This window comes from Pseudophryne corroboree (genome assembly GCF_028390025.1).
Source record: "Pseudophryne corroboree isolate aPseCor3 chromosome 3 unlocalized genomic scaffold, aPseCor3.hap2 SUPER_3_unloc_5, whole genome shotgun sequence".
Taxonomy (NCBI): Eukaryota; Metazoa; Chordata; class Amphibia; order Anura; family Myobatrachidae; genus Pseudophryne; species Pseudophryne corroboree.
In genome coordinates, this window is record NW_026967541.1 from 1,313,691 (window position 1) to 1,332,901 (window position 19,211).

A 19,211-nucleotide genomic window follows, 5' to 3' on the forward strand; every position below is an offset into this window, starting at 1 on the left:
ATATCCCAGAAGCATGGGTCCTCAGCCTATATGATGTGCCACCATTAATGTGGCTTCTGTCTTGTCTGACCAAGCTTGATTTATGGGCTTTGTAATTTTTATAAGCAGGATAAAGGCTGAGTTTTTTATTTCTGCAGTAGACTAGAATAAGCCCAGACAGTCCCACTTCCATTATACCACCTGAATGTGACGGTCAGTGACCACCATGCCATCACTTACCTGTATGCTTACACAAAACAGAATGATGGAACACTTACACGGTTTCTTTACATCTTCTGGGGTCCACTCCGAGATTAGACATTATGGCGTAATTACTCAGACGGGAATATAAAACAGAATAAAAAATAAAAGCTTTAATGTAATAATTAGATGCAAACAAAAGCTTTTATTATGAAACACAGGGGAGTATCCGCATCATATAGATGTAACATACAACAAACCACCGCAGATGGAACCCGGGTGACTCTAATGCACATGATAATGTACAGGGTATATATGGACAGGATCTTGTATCTGAAAACACTCAGACACTCCTTATCAAGATGAGTGTCTGCAACAAGTTAGGCAAACTAGAAGTGAAAACACGTTCCAATGGCCGCCATATTGTCGTGCAGCAATACAGATTGTGCAAACTGGTATTAGACATTCACATTTACACAAAGCACAAGATACAAAATAAACAGTAGAAAAAAGACCTAAGCATTTGGGATGTATTATTTAGGAAGTAAATAGAGGTACATTAATGAAAAGTGTGAGTAGCAGTCATCAGTCTGTTTGTGAAGGTCTCTAGAGTGGAGGCCTCTTGGACTGTGCAAGGCAGTGAGTTCCATGGTCAAAGCTAAACGTTCAACCCATAAATGAATGACAGGAGATTCTTGGTACTGCTGGTAACAGTCCATCTGTAGAAGCAAGCAAGCAAGCAGGGCAGTAAGGAGGCAGAAGCTGCTTCTAGTACCTTGGACCATGTAATGTTGGGCTGGGAAGGTCAGTTAGCCAATTATGAAATAGATTTGTCATCTTACAGGCAGCCAGTGAAGGGAGTAGAGAATGGGTGTTATGTGGCAGGAATGAGCTGGTTAGGTAACAGCTTTGCTGCTGCATTCTGTACTAGCTGCAAGCTCTGTAATTCTTTTGCTGGGTGACCCAGGTAGATGGCATTGCAGTAGTCTATGAACTTCTGAGGGAATCAAGTGCTTGATTCTGGCTATGGTCCACAGATGGAAGAATTAGGATTAGTATGTGGCAGATACCTGATGTCTGTGTCAGCCACATACCAGGACAACACAAAGATTCAGCACATGTTTAGTATTTTGCAATTCTGAACACCAAAGCAAAAATCCAGATGGTTGGTAAAGCTGTAGTCTTGTCCTTTGTTGGTGAGCTTCTATTATGTTTCACAAAGACTGAGTCACAGCCAACTGGCATCATCAACCCCAGGCGCTCAGCTAGACAACCATTTAGGATTGGTATTACGTTCTCAGTACATGGTGCAAAAAGCAGGCAATCTGCATAGCAGTGGTAGACCAGGCCATGATGTCTGATTATATCACCCAGTGGTAGCATGTATATTTTATAAAGCATAAGAGATCGGATTCACCCTTGAGGAACATTGGACGGCAGTGATAATTATACTCCAGAAGATGTAAATGGTTCCGTACTTGGGTAATGTCTAATATGTTCAACAAGAGCAGATTTATTTCTCTCACAGCATGAAAATGGCTTCTCATCTGTGAAATCGCTGATGTTTAACAAGAACTGATTTCCGTGTAAAACATTTCCCACACTGAGAACAGGAAAATGGCTTCTCACCTGTGTGACTCCTCTGATGTCTAACAAGATGTGATGTCGATGAAAAACATTTCCCACACTCAGAACAGGAAAATGGCATCTCACCTGTGTGACTTCTCTGATGTATAACAAAATATGATTTGTGTGCAAAACATTTCCCACACTCAGAACAGGAAAATGGCATCTCACCTGTGTGACTTCTCTGATGTATAACAAGATGTGATGTCGATGAAAAACATTTCCCACACTCAGAACAGGAAAATGGCTTCTCACCTGTGTGACTTCTCTCATGTCTAACAAGAGCTGATTTCTGTGTAAAACATATCCCACACTCAGAACAGGAATATGGCTTCTCACCTGTGTGACTTCTCTGATGTATAACAAGAGCTGATTTCTGTGTAAAACATATCCCACACTCAGAACAGGAATATGGCTTCTCACCTGTGTGACTTCTCTCATGTCTAACAAGATCTGATGTCCATGAAAAACATTTCCCACATTCAGAACAGGAAAATGGCTTCTCACCTGTGTGACTCCTCTGATGTTTAACAAGATGTGATGTCGATGAAAAACATTTCCCACACTCAGAACAGGAAAATGGCATCTCACCTGTGTGACTTCTCTGATGTATAACAAGATGTGATGTCGATGAAAAACATTTCCCACACTCAGAACAGGAAAATGGCTTCTCACCTGTGTGACTTCTCTGATGTGGAACAAGATGTGATTTCAGTGCAAAACATTTCCCACACTCAGAACAGGAATACGGCTTCTCACCTGTGTGACTTCTCTGATGTATAACAAGAACTGATTTCCGTGTAAAACATATCCCACACTCAGAACAGGAATATGGCTTCTCACCTGTGTGACTTCTCTGATGTATAACAAGATATGATTTATATGTAAAACATTTCCCACACTCAGAACATGGAAATGGACTCTCACCTGCCTTAGCTGGCTGATTGGTAATACGCTTTGTGTTCTGTGTAAAACATTTGGCATATATAGAACAGGGAAACACTGTATCTACTGTCAGAGCTGTAACAGATGCACCAATATCAGAGTGATCAGGAGAACATTTCCCAGGATCAGGGGGATCAGCTGATAGAGCTGGATGTATAATTGGGGTAATGGGGTTAGCTCCTGGAGAATCCTGTCTACTGTCGTTATCGGTTATTTCAGAATCCAGGGATAACATTAGATGTCCTTCTGAGATGTTCCTGCTTGTGTGCCCATCTGCTGGAAATAAAATACATTAATATATAAAATGAATAGACAATACACAGGGTGTTACAGGACACAATATATAATTCTATAACTGACATTTTTTACCTGAAATCATTGCTTTTATGTTTATTAAAAAACAAAAAAAAGCTAGGATGCTTAGACTGGAGCTTGATCAACACTGAATGCTCATGTGGGATTACTAGAGGTGACATGGACGCTCATGTGGGATTACTAGAGGTGACATGGACGCTCATGTGGGATTACTAGAGGTGACATGGACGCTCATGTGGGATTACTAGAGGTGACATGGACGCTCATGTGGGAGTACTAGAGGTGACAAATGCAAAATCATGCACTTGGGTCTCAAAAATCCAAAGGCTAAATATAGTATTAATGGCACTATACTGGAAACTACTGAGGAGGAAAGGGATCTAGGAGTCACTATTTCAGATGACTTAAAGGTAGGTAAGCAATGTAACAAAGCAATGAAGAAGGCTAGTCAGATGCTTGGCTGCATTGGGAGAGGAATCAGCAGCAGAAATAAATAAGTAATAATGCCATTGTATAGGTCATTGCTACGGCCTCATCTAGAATACAGTGTTCAATTCTGGAGGCCATATCTTCAAAAGGATATTAATACATTAGAAACTGTACAAAGAAGGGCAACTAAAATGGTGCATGGCCTACATCACAAAACATACCCAGAAAGACTAAGAAATCTCAATATGTATAGTTTGGAGCAGAGAAGGGAAAGGGGGGACTTGATAGAAAACTTTCAAATATACCAAGAGTTTTAACAAAATCCAAGAGGGAAACATTCTCCAAATGAAGAGAAGCAATAGGACACGGGGACATGCACTGAGACTGGAGGGGGGGGGGGGGGTTCAGTGGAAATTTGCGGGAAAATTACTTCACAGAAACGGTAGTGGACAAGTGGAATAGCCTCCCATCGGAGGTGGTAAAGGCTAAGACAGTAGAGCAATTTAAACATGCATGGGATAGACAAAGGATATCCTTACAAAGAAATAAGGATCAAACAAGGTTAGAGATAAAAATAACGTAAAAAAAAAAAAAAGGGGGCAGACTAGATGGGCCAAGTGGTTCTTATCTGCCGTCAAATTCTATGTTTCTATGACATGGACGCTCATGTGGGACTACTAGAGGTGACATGGACGCTCATGTGGGATTACTAGAGGTGACATGGACGCTCATGTGGGATTACTAGAGGTGACATGGGCGCTCGTAGGTTTACTAGAGGTGACATGGGCGCTCATGTGGGATTACTAGAGGTGACATGGACGCTCATGTGGGATTACTAGAGGTGACATGGACGCTCATGTGGGATTACTAGAGGTGACATGGACGCTCATGTGGGATTACTAGAGGTGACATGGACGCTCATGTGGGATTACTAGAGGTGACACGGACGCTCATGTGGGATTACTAGAGGTGACACGGACGCTCATGTGGGATTGCTAGAGTGGACATGGATGCTCATGTGGGATTACTAGAGGTTACATGGACGCTCATGTGGGATTACTAGAGGTGACATGGACGCTCATGTGGGATTACTAGAGGTGACATGGGCGCTCATATGGGATTACTAGAGGTGACATGAACGCTCATGTGGGATTACTACAGGTGACATGGGCTTTGCAATAATAAAACAGCAAAGAAGAGAAAGTGCTGTCCTGTTTGCGCAATAATAATAGGATTTTAATATACCTACCGGTAAATCCTTTTTTCGTAGTCCGTAGAGGATGTTGGGGATGCATCAAAGACCATGGGGTATAGACGGGTCCTGTGGAGCCTTGGGCACTATAAAATTTGAATAGTGTAGGTTGGCTCCTCCCTCTATGCCACTCCTCCAGACCTCAGTTTAGGAACTGTGCCCGAGGAGATGGACAACCTCGAGAGAGGATACTACAAAATTGTGTGGTGAGATTTCACCAAATCACACTGAATTTATAACATGCAACCACATGTAACTCAATGAAAACATGTCAGTATACATGACCAAAGAGTGGCAACAAATGCTGCCATTACTGAACAAGTAACAACCGTACAGGAAAACATCAGCACTGGGCGGGCGCCCAACATCCTCTATGGACTACGAGAAAAGGATTTACCGGTAGGTATATTAAAATCCTATTTTCTCTTATTTCCTAGAGGATGTTGGGGATGCACCAAAGACCATGGGGCCTATACCAAAGCTCCCACTAGGGCAAGGGAAAGTGCTGATGTACCCTGCAAACTAATTGACCCAACTGGAGGTCATCAGAGGCTAAAGTATCAAACTTGTAGAACTTAGCAAATGCGTTTGATCCTGCTCACGCAACTGCTCAGGAAATTTGAAGTGCGGAGACACCTCGGGCAGATGTCCAGGAAGAGCCCACTATACGAGTAGAGTGATGCTTTACCGATTTAGGTTCCGGCAAACCTGCCGCAGAAAACATGCTGAATAGTACATTCGATCCAGCGAGAAATAGTCTGCTTAGAAGCAGCACACCCAATTTTAATCGGGATCATGAAGTACAAACAATGCTTCCGACTTTATAAGAGGAGCAGTCCTCTTCACATATACCTTCAAAGCCCGGACCACGTCCAAGGACTTACTGAAGTAGAAATGTCAGTAGCCACTGACACCACAACAGGTTGGTTGATATGAGAAACCGACACAACCCTTGGAAGGAATTGTTGACGCGTCTTTAGCGCAACTCAAAACTCATGAAAAAACAAAGAGGGCTCTTGTGGGATAAGGTCCCACATTCCAACACCCGCCTTGCGGATGCCAATGCTAACAAAGTGATCAGCTTTCATGTAAGAAACTGAAATTCTGCCTCTCATAAAGGTTCAATGAATCTGAATGCAGGACTTGTAACATAACAGCAACATCCTATGGCTCCGTAGGAGGCACACAAAAAAAAAGAGGCTGTATCCGCAGAACCCCTTTCAAGAACGTCTGCACCGCAGGAAACGCAGCCAATGGTTTCCGGAAGAAAAAACAAACAAGGCCGAAAACTGAACCTTGAGCAAGCCTAATCATAGGCCAACAACCACACGGGACTGTGGAAAGAGAAGGAAAAGACCTAAGTGGAACCCCACTAAAGGAAGTTTCTTGGACGTACACCAAGACATCTTTCCTCCAATAACTATGGTAAAGTCTTGACGTGACTCCATCCCCTGCCTGAATAGCATAGGGATGACTTTGCTTGGAATACCATTCCGAGCTAATATCAGCCGCACAACTTCCATATCATCAAACTGATATGCGGTAAGTGTTTATTAAGAACTGGCCCCTGCAGACGCAGGTCCTTTTGACGATGCGGAAGCCTTCAAACCTTTGAAAGTAACCTGAGAGCCTGAAAACAAGCTCTCCTTGGCCGTCCCAGGGCAATGAGGGACGCCAGATTTTATGTTCCATTAAGTGTAACTGGAGAGAACACCTCCACTGACTAAACGCCCCTGGAACCAACAGAGGGCTGACTGCCACTGAATGTGGGTTTGTTCTGGAACCCAGTGTTCAAAACTTTATTTTGAGATAAAACATTCGTTCCACCCTACAGAGGAACGTACCAAATGTTTTAGTTTTTTGACGTAAACTATGTCAGTCCGACCTTCGTTACAGAATGCTTGTGCGAAGAAGTCAGACAAGTCGTGGAAGTTCTCCCCTTGCGCGAATGTCTGTCAAACTTTCTCCTGAGAGAGGAGGATCCAGGTCCGACTTCTGAACCTGCGTTCCTCGAGTAGATGGAACCATTTTACCCCTTTTCAGGGAATGAAATCTAGGTGGAAGCTCAACGGCGTGCTCACTGTTACATCCCAAGATGTGCTCTGAACACTTGTCCTAGAGATTTCACTAGAAGAACTCGTTCTGGAATCGTTAAATTACGCCACAGCAGTGCTGTGAGATATTACGGGATTAGGGAAGATGTTAACATCTGGACAAGGATCCTCTGCAACTACGAGAGGCCTAAGAACCTCCGGAACTGATCTAACAGTGTCGCATTGCCAACCATATGTAGGTATGAAGCAAAGGTCAAGTGGGAAGCGGGCCTAGCCCCGCCAGTCGTAGAGACTGCCTTTCCAAATGGAAATCAGAGATTTAGTTTCCAAATTTCTTTTGATAATTCCGCCAGGTGGGAGCCAGTTAAGTCATTGACTTGCGACTGTAGGTAATGCATACCCGTAGCGGATCCCTGTCTCCCACCTGAGTGGACTTCCAGGGGGAAGCGTCATGCGAAAATAGTAGGTGGAACAGATGTCATATTCTGTTCCTGCCCCTCCTTTCCCGAAAAAAAGGCGGGGACCTCGGGACCTTACCGTTATCCGGCCCCTAGGGTCAAGAAAAGAGCATCCCTACCAATCGAACATTTATATACATATATAAAATTCTAACAGAGGTCCTGCATACTTTCCAATAGTACTGGAAACCCATGCACCCACAATAGGTGGCCTGAAGACAGTTTTACTGGCCGAGTATATAAATGGGAGTGTAGGCTCAAGTATGCGGCCAGCCTGTTCTTTCAGTGATGCTGAACCGGGGACGGGTCAGGTAATAGTAATCTGATAATCTGGACACAGCGGTGTGCACCACAGGAGAAATCCCCCAATATGTCTTATCCTTTTCAGGACACGGCTAAGCCGTGAAAATACCCTTAAGAATCAGGACTTATGTGCCTGGGATTTTCCAGGTGTGTTCAAACATAGCATCAGAAATAGGGGATGTTATCACAGGCTTCGTATTTATAGTAAAATAATCTCTTATCTCCTGTACAGGAGTGTAACAGCGATTTCTAACTCTTCCCCGAAGTTTGCATCATAGTTTGAATACACTTTGCTAGGATAGCATTCTGTCTACAGATCCCCTCTCACGTCCCCGTGTCGACATCTGACGACTTGCATTATACGTGTAAAAGCATGCTTCGAGGGACATGAAGGGTCTGAAGAAGTTTTCAGACTGTATAAATATATCATTCAACTGAGAAATTATAAACTTAACTTCTCTAAATCCTCATCATGGGGACCAGGAGACATGACACCGTCCTGTCTTACTGACATGAAGCAATAGCTGAATTACATTCTGCATTGACTGACGTATATATATATATATGTTCCTTATAGACATGATATACTGTAATGTTACACATACACAGATACACAGTTTGTATACTGATTTATCAGATTAATAGGACAGGAATTCATACAGTCCGCATCCTCTGATATACTCTTTAGACTGATAATGTGAACTTTCACCCTCATACCAAGATGGTCTGCAACATTTACCTCAGAGAATAATCAGATCAATACAGAAGTATGAACCAGCCACATACCAGCGCTACTAGAAACTTTTTTTATAACCTTCTACTGAATTAAGTAATACATTAACATCATCCCAAAATACATCCCCCTATACTTATAACACCCTGTTACCAGTGAGTTATGAGCAGCGGTGCAAGTATGCGGGTACGGGCAGGAACGGCGTACCCTTAAGAATTTAGCCGTGGGTATGCCGTACCCACACCGACGGGCCGCCGCTCCTCTTCCCTCCCTGCCTCTGCTGCTCCCCGCACCACCGCTGATGTGAGGGGAGGAGAGTGCAGCCTGCGCCTCTCCTTCCCCTTAGTCTCCGGCGGGTACAGGTGCCTTTGTTCAAGTCAGCACTGCCCGTGAGCCAATCAGAGCTCGCGGGACCGATCCTCCCGAAGAAGTAAGGGCCATGGATCTTCCAGCAGAAGATCCAGCAGATACGCATACCAACCCCTCCTTGGTCTGTCCCGAGCAATGAGGATTGCCAGAACCTTTGTTCTTCTTACAAGTTGAAGAACTGTTGGAATCAGAGGAAGTGGGGGGGAACACATACACTGACGTGAACACCCACGGTGTTACCAGTGTGTCCACTGCCAATGCCTGCGGGTCTCTCGACCTGGAACATCTTGTTGAGATGGGAGGCCATCATGTCTATGTGAGGTACCGCCACCAATCAGGTTACCTCATCGAACACCTCAAAGTGGAGGCCCCTCTCTCCTGGATAGAGATGGTGTCTGCTGAGGAAGTCTGCTTCCCAGTTGTCTACTCCCGGAATAAAGATTGCAGACATCGCCACTGCGTGCCTTTCTGCCCAGAGGAGGATTCTTGACACCTCTGACATTGCAGCCCTGCTCTTTGTTCCACCTTGTTGGTTTATGTAGGCCACTGTTGTCACATTGTCCAACTGCACCTGAACAGCTCGATCCTGTAAGTGGTGTGCTGCTTGAAGAAGGCCATTGTACACGGCCCTTAGCTCCAGGATGTTTATTGGGAGAAGAGATTCTTGATACGAACACCTTCCTTGGAAGGTTTCTCCCTGAGCGACCGCTCCCCAACCTCTTAGACTTGCATCCGTGGTTAGAAAAATCCAGTCCTGAACCCTGAACCTTCGGCCTTCCAGAAGGTGTGGTAGTTGTAGCCACCAGAGGAGCAAAATCCTGGCTCATGGTGACAGACGTATCCTCTGGTGCATATGTAGGTGAAATCCCGACCACTGGTCCAAGAGATCCATCTGAAAGGATCGAGCATGAAACCTTCCATGCTGCAGAGCCTCGTAGGAGGCAACCATCTTCCCCAGAAAGCAGATGCACTGATGAACCGATACCCGGGAAGGCTTCAAGACACCCCGGACCATTGTTTGAATCACCAATGCTTTTTCCACCGGTAGAAACACCCTCTGCACCTCCGTGTCGAGGATCATTCCCAGGAAAGACAGGCTCCTTGTTGGCTCCAGGTGAGACTTTGGAAGTTTCAGTATCCAACCGTGCTCCTTGAGCAGAGTGTCGTGAGAACAATGGATCTTAATAACTTCTCCCTGGATGAAACCTTGATCAGGAGATCGTCTAGATATGGAATTATGTTCACCCCCTGCTTGCTGAGGAGAACCATCATCTCTGCCATCACCTTGGTGAAGACCCTCGGTTGAAACAGATAGTGATCGTTTAACAGTGCAAACCTGAGATAAGCCTGATGCGGCGACCAAATGGGAATGTGGAGGTATGCATCCTTGATGTCCAGGGACACCCGGAATTCCCCCTCCGTCAGTCCTGAGATGACAGCTCTCAGAGACTCCATCTTGAACTTGAACTCCCTGAGATAAAGGGTCAAAGACTTTAAACATAGAATTTGTCGGCAGATAAGAACCACTTGGCCCATCAGTCTGTCCCATTTTGTATTACATTATTTTTATCTCTAACCTTATTTGATCCTTATTTCTTTGTAAGTATATCCTTATGTCTATACCATGCATGTTTAAATTGCTCTACTGTCCTAGCCTCTACCACCTCTGATAGGAGGCTATTCCAATTGTCCACTACCCTTTCTGTAAAGTAATTTTTCCGCAAATTTCCCCTGAACCTCCCCCCCTCCAGTCTCAGTGCATGTCCTCGTGTCCTATTGCTTCTCTTCATTTGGAGAATGTTTCCCTCCTGGACTTTGTTAAAACCCTTGATATATTTGAAAGTTTCTATCATGTCTCCCCTTTCCCTTCTCTGCTCCAAACTATACATATTGAGATTTCTTAGTCTTTCTGGGTATGTTTTGTGATGTAGGCCATACACCATTTTAGTTGCCCTTCTTTGTACAGTTTCTAATGTATTAATATCCTTTTGAAGATATGGCCTCCAGAACTGAATACAGTATTCTAGATGAGGCCGTACCAATGACCTATACAGTGGCATTATTACTTCTTTCTTTCTGCTGCTGATTCCTCTCCCAATGCAGCCAAGTATCTGACTAGCCTTCCTCATTGCCTTGTTACATTGCTTACCTGCCTTTAAGTCATCTGAAATAGTGACTCCTAGATCCCTTTCCTCCTCAGTAGTTTCCAGTATAGTGCTATTAATACTGTATTTAGCCCATGGATTTTTGAGACTCAAGTGCATGATTTTGCATTTTTTGGCATTAAACTGTAATTGCCACACTCTTGACCATTCCTCTATTCTACCTAGATCCTCAATCATTTGTTTTGCCCCACCTGGTGTGTCTACCCTGTTGCATACCTTTGTGTCATCTGCAAAAAGGCATACTTTCCCTTTAATGCCATATGCAATGTCACCAATAAAGATATTAAAAAGCACTGGCCCAAGTACAGATCCCTGGGGTACTCCACTGGTAACATTTCCCTCCTGTGAATGCACTCCATTTACCACAACTCTCTGTTTTCTATCCTTCAACCAAGATCTTATACATTCAATAATCCTAATATCCAATCCCAAACTTTCAAGTTTATTTAGCAGTCTGCGATGTGGAACAGTGTCAAAATCCTTACTAAAGTCTAGATAAACTATATCCATGGCTCCACCCTTATCCATCACTTTAGTCACACAGTCAAAAAAGTCAATAAGATTTGTTTGACATGATCTCCCCCCAGTGAATCCATTGTTTGGGATCCTGTAAATTGCCAGATTTGAGATAACCTACAAGTTTTCCTTTTAAGAGTGTTTCCATCAATGTCCCTACTACTGAATGTAAGACTCACTGGTCTGTAGTTGTTTGCCTCTTCCTTGCTTCCACTTTTGTGCAGTGGGACTACGTTTGCTCTTTTCCAGTCCTCAGGAATTACTCCTGTAGCTAATGACTGGTTGAATAATTATGTCAATGGTGCTACCCGCACCTCTAAGTTCTTTTAGTATCCTTGGATGTATCCCATCTGGCCCCATAGATGTGTCCACTTTCAGCTTTGAGAGTTCTATTTGGACCTTCTCCTCTGTAAATGTACTTGTTTCATTTTCCTAAATATCACTGCAACTTAACTGTGGCCCTTCCCCTCTCTTTCAGTAGTGAATACTGAGCAAAAATAATTATTAAGATGATCTGCTATTAAATTGTCTCCTTCAACAAGACTCCCAGTCTCTGTCTTCAGTTTTATAATTCCACCTTTTGTTTTTCTCCTTTCGCTTATATACCTAAAAAAAGTTTTGCCTCCTTTACCCACTGACTGGGCCATTTTCTCCTCAGCTTGTGCCTTTGCACATCTGATTACCTTCTTTGTCTCCTTCTGTCTAACAAGATATATCTTTGTCTTCATTATTTTGTGTCTGCTTATATTTCCTAAAAGCCATCTTTTTCTTTCACAATATTTGCTATTTCTTTCGCAAACCACACTGGCTTCCTTTTCCTTGTGTTTTTCCTAACACTTTTGATACAATGGTCTGTTGCCTTTAATATTGCACATTTTAATGTTTCCCACCTCTCCTGCACTGTTTCCAAGTTCCTCCACTCTGCCAAAGAATCGCTTACACATTTTCCCATCCCTACAAAATCAGCCTTCCTAAAATTCAACACCTTTGTTTTTGTATGGTTTGAGTCATTCTCTGTCTTTATGCTGAACCATACTGCTTGATGATCACTGGATCCCAGGTTTTCACCCACTTTTACGTCCGATATTCTGTCTCCATTTAAGTATGAAGTCTAATATTGCGTCTTTCCGAGTGGGCCCCTCACCAATTGGTGGAGGGATGCTCCCTGAAGGGAATTTAAAATGTCCCTACTTCTAGTGGAACTAGCAACAGACACCTCCCAGTTTAAATCAGGAAGATTAAAGTCTCCCATGATTATTACCTCTCCTTTTAATGCCATTTTAGTTATGTCCTGCAATAGGTTCTTGTCGAGTTCCTCTTCCTGACCTGGTGGCCTGTATATCACGCCAATACGAATAATCGACTTTTCCCCTGCTCCTATGGTCACCCAAAGGGCACCGTTTTTTCTTCAATACTTTGTATTTATGTAGTATTTATGCTTTTTTTTTTACATACATTGCTACCCCTCCTCCGATTTTTCCAATTCTGTCCTTCCTAAATAAAGTATATCCCAGTATAGTGTTAGGGTCTCCTGCCCTGTGCTGCCACGTCGTCATGGCAACCGGGAGACAAGTGCTAGTGGAGTAACCTGAGCGCAGCTGATACTCCGGTTCGGGTCTTTTGCTGTGCAGTGGTTATAGGCTCTGTGCACGGCAGGGGATCCGGTGCTGGTTTTTGTGCTCACAGTCTGTGAGGTCTGAGTGGGGCGTGGACAGCACCTGCTTTATAAGGCCTCTTTTCAGAGTAAGCAGATGCTGCTGAATCTTTGTTGGTTAGTCAGTTCATGAAAGTTAGCCAGTACTGTGTAGCTTTGTATTTGTTTGTTGCTTACTGCAAATAGGCCTGGGGATTTGGTATTACACTCTGCCAATCCAGACCTAGCAGTAAGACTGGAGTTAGTCGTTTAGCTTGCTGGGGTTCTGTTACTACTCTGTGAACTTAGCAAGTTTGCGGCTGTATTCTAAGACTTGCCTGTCTAATCCTGTCTCACTGTGCTAGGTGTCAGGGGTCAGTTTAGTGGCAGTAAGCTAAAACCTGTGCACTGCAAGTGAGAATTAGGATTGTGGAGACTCTCCTTGTGTCTATCATTCCATCTCTGACCAAGGAGTTTACTGCCACACCCGTTGGTAACCCTTTAGGGTTTTGCTGTTGCCCTTAGCAACAGCATTTCGGGTTCTCTACGTATTAAAACACAACATCTTGCTTTTTCCATCTGAGCAGTTCTAATACAAGGGAGATACCCAGTTCCTTAGCCTCTGGGCTTCTCTGTTCACTTTGTGTGTATTTTGTTACCCTATCACCTTCTGTGTACGTTATGTCATATTCTCCAGTTTGTCTGTGAGTCCATTTGTTTTGCATAACAGTTCAAACACCAGTACATTCCTGCAGACACTGGAGTGCATAACAGTTCTGACACCAGTACTTTCCTTCAGGCACTGGTGTGCATAACATATAGCTATGTCCCAGTCATGATTTTCATTGTACCATGACTCTGTAATTGCCACAATGTCTAGATCATCCCTTGTCATTATTGCAATTAGTTCTGGGATTTTATTTCCTAAGCACCTAGCATTTGCACACATAGCTTTTAGAGTTTTGTTTGTGCTTTTTCTTTTCCTAGCTATGTTCTTCTCTCTACCTATTTTTATTTGGTTTTGATCTGCATTATCTTCTGTTGCTGTGGATATGCTTCCTATTCCCTTTGCCTGCAGAAACAATACCTCTGTGTTATTCCTGTTTGGTTCACTGCCCCCCTCTGTTAATTTAAATAGTTCTTGATGAAGCATCCAAACTGTTCAGTTAGTATTCTCGTTCCCCTTGAAGATGGGTGCAGGCCGTCACTTTTGTATAAGCTGCTATCTTGCCAGATGGTGTGACTTTGGCCTATAAATCCAAATCTCTCCTCATTGCACCATGTCCTCAGCCAAACATTGAATTTTCTGATGCGATGAGTTCTGTCTTCCCCTCTGTGTACTGGCAATACTTCTGAAAAAGATACAGTGGTTGCACCTGCTTCAGAGCAGTCCCTAACTTTCTAAATTCATCTTTTACGGCAATGAGTTCAGTATTTGCCAGATTTATTTGTCCCTAGGTGGACAAGGACATCCACCTCCCCAAGTTCAGAATTGGCCATACAGAACCTTCCGGCGTCGGTACCACGAAAAGGTTCGAATAGTAACCCTTGTTCCACCGATGAGGCGGAACTGGAACAATAACCTCGGACACTACCAATTTTCGGATAGCTTCCAGAAGAATAGCTCTGTCTGCCGGCAAAGCCGGTAAGCCTGATTTGAAGAAACGGTGAGGTGGGAGAGTTTGAAACGCCTGTCTGTACCCCCTGGACACTATATCCTATATCAAAGGGTCCAGGCCAGATGACACCCAGACATGACTGAAATGCCGGAATCTTGCTTCCACCTGACCTTCCTCCAGGCTGTGCGGTCCACCGTCATGCGGAGAACTTGGGGGTACCAGAAGCAGGCTTCTGGTCCTGGGAACCTGCAGGAGCAGGCTTTTTTCCTTTAGCACAACCACCTCTGAAGAAGGTGTGAGAAGACTTGTTCTTTCTAGGCCTCGCGGGCCGAAAGGCCTGTGACGTGACTGGTGTAAAAGGCTTCTTCGTAGCCGGTGCAGCTGAGGGGAGAAAAGGAGACTTACCCTCGGTAGCCATGGCAATCCACGCATCCAGCGCCTCCCCAAATAAAGCCTGACCTGTGTAGGGTAGGCCCTCCACGCTTTTCCTGGATTCTGCGTCTGCAGACCATTGGCGCAGCCTAGGACCCCTGCGAGCCGAGACAGACATGGAGGAGATCCCCGTAGCCGTGGAACCCAGGTCCTTCTTGGAATCTACCAGGAACGCTGCAGAATCCTGAATGTTACGTAAGAATAAATCATTGTCACCTTTATCCATTGTAGTCAAGTCCTCCTGCAGAGTGATTGACCACCTGGCTGCAGCTTTAGAAATCCATGCACAGGCAATAGTAGGCTGCAGTATAGCCCCTGAAGCCGTATATATGGATTTGAGCGTAGCATCCACCTTGCGATCAGCCGGGTCCTTCAACGTGGTAGATCCCGGGACTGGTAAAACCACTTATTTTGACAGCCTGGAAACAGAGGCGTCCACTATAGGTGGAGACTCCAATTTCTTTCTATCATCCTCTGGGAATGGAAAAGCAACCAAGACCTTCTTAGGGATCTGTAATTTTTTCACTGGATTTTCCCAGGCCTTTTCAAATATAGCATTTAATTCCTTAGATGCTGTAGAGGTGAGAGGGGCTTCTTACTGTCCGTGAAAAAGGCCTCCTCTACCTGCTCAGGAGGAGTGTCCAAAATACGCAACACATCCCGTATGGCCTCAATCATCAACTGCACCCCCTTAGCAAGTGACGCCGTCCCCAACGACACATCCCCGTCACCGTCTGCAGTGTCAGAATCGGTGTCCGTGTCATCCTGCGTAATCTTGGCAAGCGCACGTTTGTGAGAATGTACCGCAGGGGACCCTGAGAGAGCAGTATCAGACCATACAACCATAGAGGATTGCAGTACCTGAGTTGCATGCTCAGTTCTTGTAACCCTCTCAGAAATCTGAGAAATAGTCTCCCTAAGAGAGGCTAACCACTCCGGTTCTCTAGCTGGGATCTGCGCTACAACAGTGCAATCCTGACTACATGGGATGGGATCTTCCCGAGAAGATAAATCCTCTGCAGCATATGAAAGAGTCTATAGACATGTTTGCTGTTACACACTACTCACCTCACATACACACAGGGTACTGGCAGACAGAGTTCTCCCCCAAAAAATGGCAAAGACACAGAGATTGGAGCCAACCCACACACAGCGCTATTTTAGGTATAGGGAGACCCCAAACCAATGCTGACTGTGTCCCTTAATAGGTGACAGTGTCTTACACAGCCTCCCCTCCCTTCTACAACCCCCTGGTACTGTACAGATAGCTGGAGTTGCACTGGAGGGACTGAACTTCCACTTGGCCTGAGGTTGTGTGTGCTGGCTGAGATCCGCAGACCCCGACAGGCTGGAATGGTCAGTGTAGGGTCAGGCGCTGGCTCGGGGTGCCCCTCACAGCGCCGCACCTAGGTACCGCTGAGCCGTCCGGGAGCACAGTTAATACTGCGCTCCTACCCTGTAGCCATCTTCACACCGACCCCCTGCTTGTTAGGGGGGGACGGTGACTCAGCGCCACACTTCAGCTCTGCAAGGGGGTGGCGGCATGCTGCTGGGGTGAGCGTTCCCCTGTGGCCGGGAGCAATCTATCCCCTCTGGAGCTCAGTGTCCAGTCAGCGGAGACAGTGGCTCAGACCCCGCAGGGCGGACACTGCTCCCCCACTCAGTCCCTCGATGCAGGGAGACTGTTGCCAGCAGCCTCCCTGTAATATAAAAACTCTAAGAAAAACTTTTACTAAGAACGCTCTGTAGAGCTCCCCTAGCTGTGACCAACTCCTCCGGGCACATTTTCTAAACGGAGGGGCAGAGGGAGGAGCCAGCCCACTCTATTAAACTCTTTAAGTGCCAATGGCTCCTGGTGGACCCGTCTATACCCCATGGTACTAATATGGACCCCAGCATCCTCTAGGACGTAAGAGAAAAGACAATTTGTCCATCGAGTTCAACCTATTTGTGGTTTCCTGTGCAGTATTATTTTTGGACTAAATTTAGTCTGATGCTGATGTCAGCCGTTGTGTTTATTCCTTTTTTTTCTAATAACTATAGTGCCTGACTACGCACCATAATCCTGGATATCCTTATCCATTAGGAATTTATCCAACCCATTCTTAAAGGTGTTGACTGAGTCCGCCATTACAACTCTCAGGCAGGGAATTCCAAACACGTATTGTCCTTACTGTGAAAAAAAACATTTCCCCGCTTTATGCGGAATCTTCTCTCCTCTAACCTAAGAAAGTGTCCACGAGTCCTCTGTGCTGATCTTACCAAAAACAGGTCACGCGCAAGCTCTGTGTATTGTCCCCTTGTATAATTGTAGATGTTGATTATATCCCCTCTTAGTCTCCTCTTTTCCAGTATAAACATGCCTAGCCTAGCAAGCCTTTCCTCGTATTCCAGAGTCTCCATGCCCTTAATTAGTTTGGTCGCCCGCCTCTGAACCTTTTCTAGCTCCAGGATATCCTTTTTGTAGTACGGTGCCCACAACTGCACACAGTATTCAAGATGTGCCACAATAAAAGAAAAAATGGAAAGCGTAACTTATCCTGCGCTCGTCTTTGTTTCCATCGACAGTATTCAGATGCTCAGTGCAAATTATATTGGTGCATAACATTTTTTAAAGAAATCGATATAGTGAATCACAATTTAATACATATAAAATTCATAAAATACACTTATAAAATCCATACACATATTCATAGCAGCAAAACTTTCATTAAATAGATTGCACAGAAATCGTCATGGGCAGAAAAGAGACTGGTGGATAATTACCAATGTGTATAGAACTGTGAAAACAGTTCTAAATCAGTACAAGGCAGCAGGAGCAGAGAGCAGCCATTGCTGTGTCTGGCAGCAGAGTTCCTGAATCACTGAACATCACACCTGAAAAAGACTCCGGTCTGGAGTAGAAACGCGTTGGTGGAACGCACAGGAGCCGTGGGACATTTTACTGGAGGACTTGCCATTCTGTTCCAGGGATTCCCGGGATCCTCCAAAACAAAAACCTGCATGCTGGTTTAGAACTGTTTTCACAGTTCTATACACATTGGTAATTATCCACCAGTCTTTTTTCTGCCCATGAGGATTTCTGTGCAATCTATTTAATTCAATTTTTGCTGCTATGAATATGTGTATGGATTTTATAAGTGTATTTTATGAATTTTATACTGTCGATGGAAACAAAGACGAGCGCAGGATAAGTTACGCTTTCCATTTTTTTCTTTTATTGTGGCACTTATGGTTAAGGGAGAAGAATCCTTCAGGAAAGTGTGTCTCTTCCAGCAGCTAGATTGCACACAATTTTTTTCCCTTAAACTATTGTTACAGTATTCAAGATGTGTCCTCACTAGTGATTTATATAACGGGAGTATAATACTCTCGTCCCTAGCATCAATACCCCGTTTTATGCATGCTAATATCTTATTAACCTTCTTTGCTGCACTCCTACTTTGGGTACTGCTGCTTAGCTTGCTATCTATGAGGACACCCAAGTCCTTTTCCAGTACAGAATCCCCTAATATTACCCCATTTAGTAGGTAGGTGTAATTTTTGTTCTTGCTATCACAGTGCATTAACTTACACTTGTCTGTGTTGAAGCTCATTCTCGATTTGGCTGCCCATGCTTCTAGTTTAAGCAAGTCGTTCTGAAGACTCAGCACCCCCCTCAGTTATTTATAACCTTACACAATTTGGTATCGTCTGCAAAAATTGACACCATGCTCCATAGACCTTCTGACAGGTCGTGAACAATAGTGGTCCTGGTACAGACCCTTGTGGCACACCAGTTAGCACTTCAGTCCAATTCGAAAATGATCCATTAACCACAAAGCGCTGCTCCCTATTATCTAACCAATTACTGACCCAAGTGCATATTGTGCTCCCTAGCCCTATTCCTTGAAGCTTATAGATAAGACGCATGTGTGGTACTGTGTCGAAAGCTTTGGCAAAGTCTAAAAAGATGACATCCACCACCTTACCTTGATCAAAGATCGCACTTACTGTTTCATAAAAGCCAAGTAAGTTGGTTTGACATGATCTGTCCTTCACAAATCCATGTTGGTTCCTTTTAATGACCTTATTGAACTTCTGAATCCCTTAGAATACCTTCCAATACTTTCCCCACTATAGATGTAAGACTAACTGGTCTATAATTACCTGGTTCAGCTTTACTCCCCTTTTTGAATATTG

At 44.4% G+C, this 19,211-nt stretch overlaps 1 protein-coding gene across 1 annotated transcript in view; it reads right to left on the reverse strand.

Moving 5' to 3' along the window:
- Window positions 1-333: 333 nt before the first annotated feature.
- Window positions 334-19,211, reverse strand: part of LOC134984363 (zinc finger protein 615-like) — a 177,878-nt gene continuing 159,000 nt past the window's right edge. The window contains exon 8 of the mRNA XM_063949959.1: window positions 334-3,027. Coding sequence (XP_063806029.1) covers window positions 1,724-3,027 — 1,304 coding nt within the window. The 3' untranslated portion in view covers window positions 334-1,723. The remainder of the gene's footprint in view (window positions 3,028-19,211) is intronic.